General features: G+C 32.5%; 1 protein-coding gene across 1 annotated transcript; it reads left to right on the top strand.

The window, feature by feature from the left end:
- The first annotated feature begins 104 nt into the window (after positions 1 to 104).
- Positions 105 to 2014, top strand: LOC117109692. Its single transcript, XM_033252069.1, has 5 exons — positions 105 to 271; positions 535 to 843; positions 1093 to 1176; positions 1298 to 1514; positions 1909 to 2014. The coding sequence occupies exons 1-5, from the start codon at positions 110 to 112 to the stop codon at positions 1974 to 1976; spliced, it is 840 nt and encodes a 279-aa protein (XP_033107960.1). The 5' UTR covers positions 105 to 109; the 3' UTR covers positions 1977 to 2014.
- Positions 2015 to 2031: the final 17 nt, after the last annotated feature.

Raw genomic sequence — 2031 nt, 5'->3', positions numbered from 1 at the left:
TTATGGGTAAACCGATTTTTATTCACAATGGATTTAAATTTTATTTACAAATCTGTATTTGTATGTTCATATTATACAGGTTTGTTAATTCTATTTTTAGGCTCCAGTGATGGTAAACTATTGGCGTAAATTAAATGAAGGAGGAATTCTGGAAGAACCGTTAGCACGCTATTTGTGGAGAAATGAACTTAAAAGCAGTGAAGATGATGACGACGTCGTTTTCAAAGACTTCATTGAACTTATGAAGGCGTTTGGACTTCTCTTTGAAAAGGTGTGGCCTATTAGTAGTGGTACCTCTTTTTTATACTTTCGATCCCCACAAAATAAACGATTACTGCATGTAATGTCTTAGGTCGTATATTTGAGGCTCTTAATTTTTAGCCCATTTGAAAATCCTGTTGTTTTAATTTTGTGATTGATATATTTTTAGGAAAGTGGATAAAGAGAATGAGGTTGTAGAAATCGTGAGGAAACTAATTCAGCTCTCCTTACATTCTAAAGTTGCCAGGGTTGTTTTCTTTTCATTGTTTACAGATCAAGAAAGCAGCATCAGAAGATGACCCTCGAGTATTTGTCGTTCCATCTCGAATGAAGTCCAAAGATGATGATAGATTGGAAGTTAAGGAAGATGAGAAGCAGACAGTATCCATCTATGTGACGCCTAAAGACTTTCTTCCCGACGCCGTCTACGATATCTTGGTCGTCAGATTTGTGAGTTTGAGTCAAGAGAATGGTTATTGTGATGACCCAAAGTTGTTTCAGAATCAGGCTAAAATTCTATTCGATGATAAGCATTACCTAAGACTAGGTCGAATATCAATTGATAATAAACGTTCTTTGAAGGTAAGTATGCCTTTTATTTTTGAAATGTATGCGTAGGCCTATATGTACAGTATGTTTTCATTATTATTCTGTTTATTTACTTTTTTAATTATATGGTCACCGTTGACGTTTTTGATGGATATTCCTTATTTAAAACAAGTATCTTAACCGCTAAGCAACAGCTCCACTCCATGATTAAACAAAAAGAATACACTATACAACTCAGTTATTTGAATATTGTTTGTAATTTAATTTTTTTTCATTTTAAAGCTTGAAATATCACGGATGAAAGAGAGAGGCGCAGACGGCACAAACAAGTCAGCTTGCAAGCCGCATCCTGATGTCTGTAAAGAGGTAATGATTTAATTCATTGATCATTGGTGATCTGAGATTATACTTAATTTAGATTTGATACCAAATGGCTAATTATATTATAATTGAATTTGAAGTAAAACATTCGTATTACATTTTACAGGTTTTGCAGGTTTTAAAGCAACACCTAGGTGAAGTATATCCATCTAAGAGAGTTGTCGATTATGCTCTGAAAATCCTTTGCTTAGTCTGTTCAAACACTGAGGAACCACACTTTCAAGAACTTGAGTACTGCTTAAAGAACGAGAATATGACTTGTGACAAAACTGGTGAACTTATAACGATGCCGGCAGCTAATGTACAGAAGCTATTTGCAGCTGGTATGTGTTTGGGCTATTGAAATAATAATTCATAAAATGATTAGATAATTTTGAATGAAGTAAATACCAATTTAGGTACAGAAACGATTGTAAACACAATTAGAGAATTCAAGATTAAATAATTTCCAAATTATTTTGTCATTTTAAAGATTAGTCTGTTGTCAAAAAAGAAAATTTTCTCAGTTAATTTTATAATTAAATTTTATTTTATTTTATTTGTTGGGGCTATTTTTTGCACTGTATTGTCCTTCACAAAATTGACTACAGCAACTGTATTAAGTACACTGGTCTGCAACACAATTTTTATCAAGGATTTTAAATGTATGTGTAATAATTGTAACAAAACTTTTACATAACTATAATGTGAAACAAATAATTATTTATATAATTACAGGTATTCTACATAAATCCTCAGTTACGGATACGGCTCATCAATCCTCGGCTATGAATAAAGGTTGGTAGATACACTTATACTGTAAAACGTATAAAGCAGGTGGACGTTGATGTCTTCCTACTT

The sequence above is a fragment of the Anneissia japonica genome, unplaced genomic scaffold (assembly GCF_011630105.1).
Source record: "Anneissia japonica isolate Jap-2015-1 unplaced genomic scaffold, ASM1163010v1 scaffold69537_len2031_cov114, whole genome shotgun sequence".
In the NCBI taxonomy this organism is placed as follows: Eukaryota; Metazoa; Echinodermata; class Crinoidea; order Comatulida; family Comatulidae; genus Anneissia; species Anneissia japonica.
This window is presented reverse-complemented; position numbering and strand designations above follow the sequence as displayed.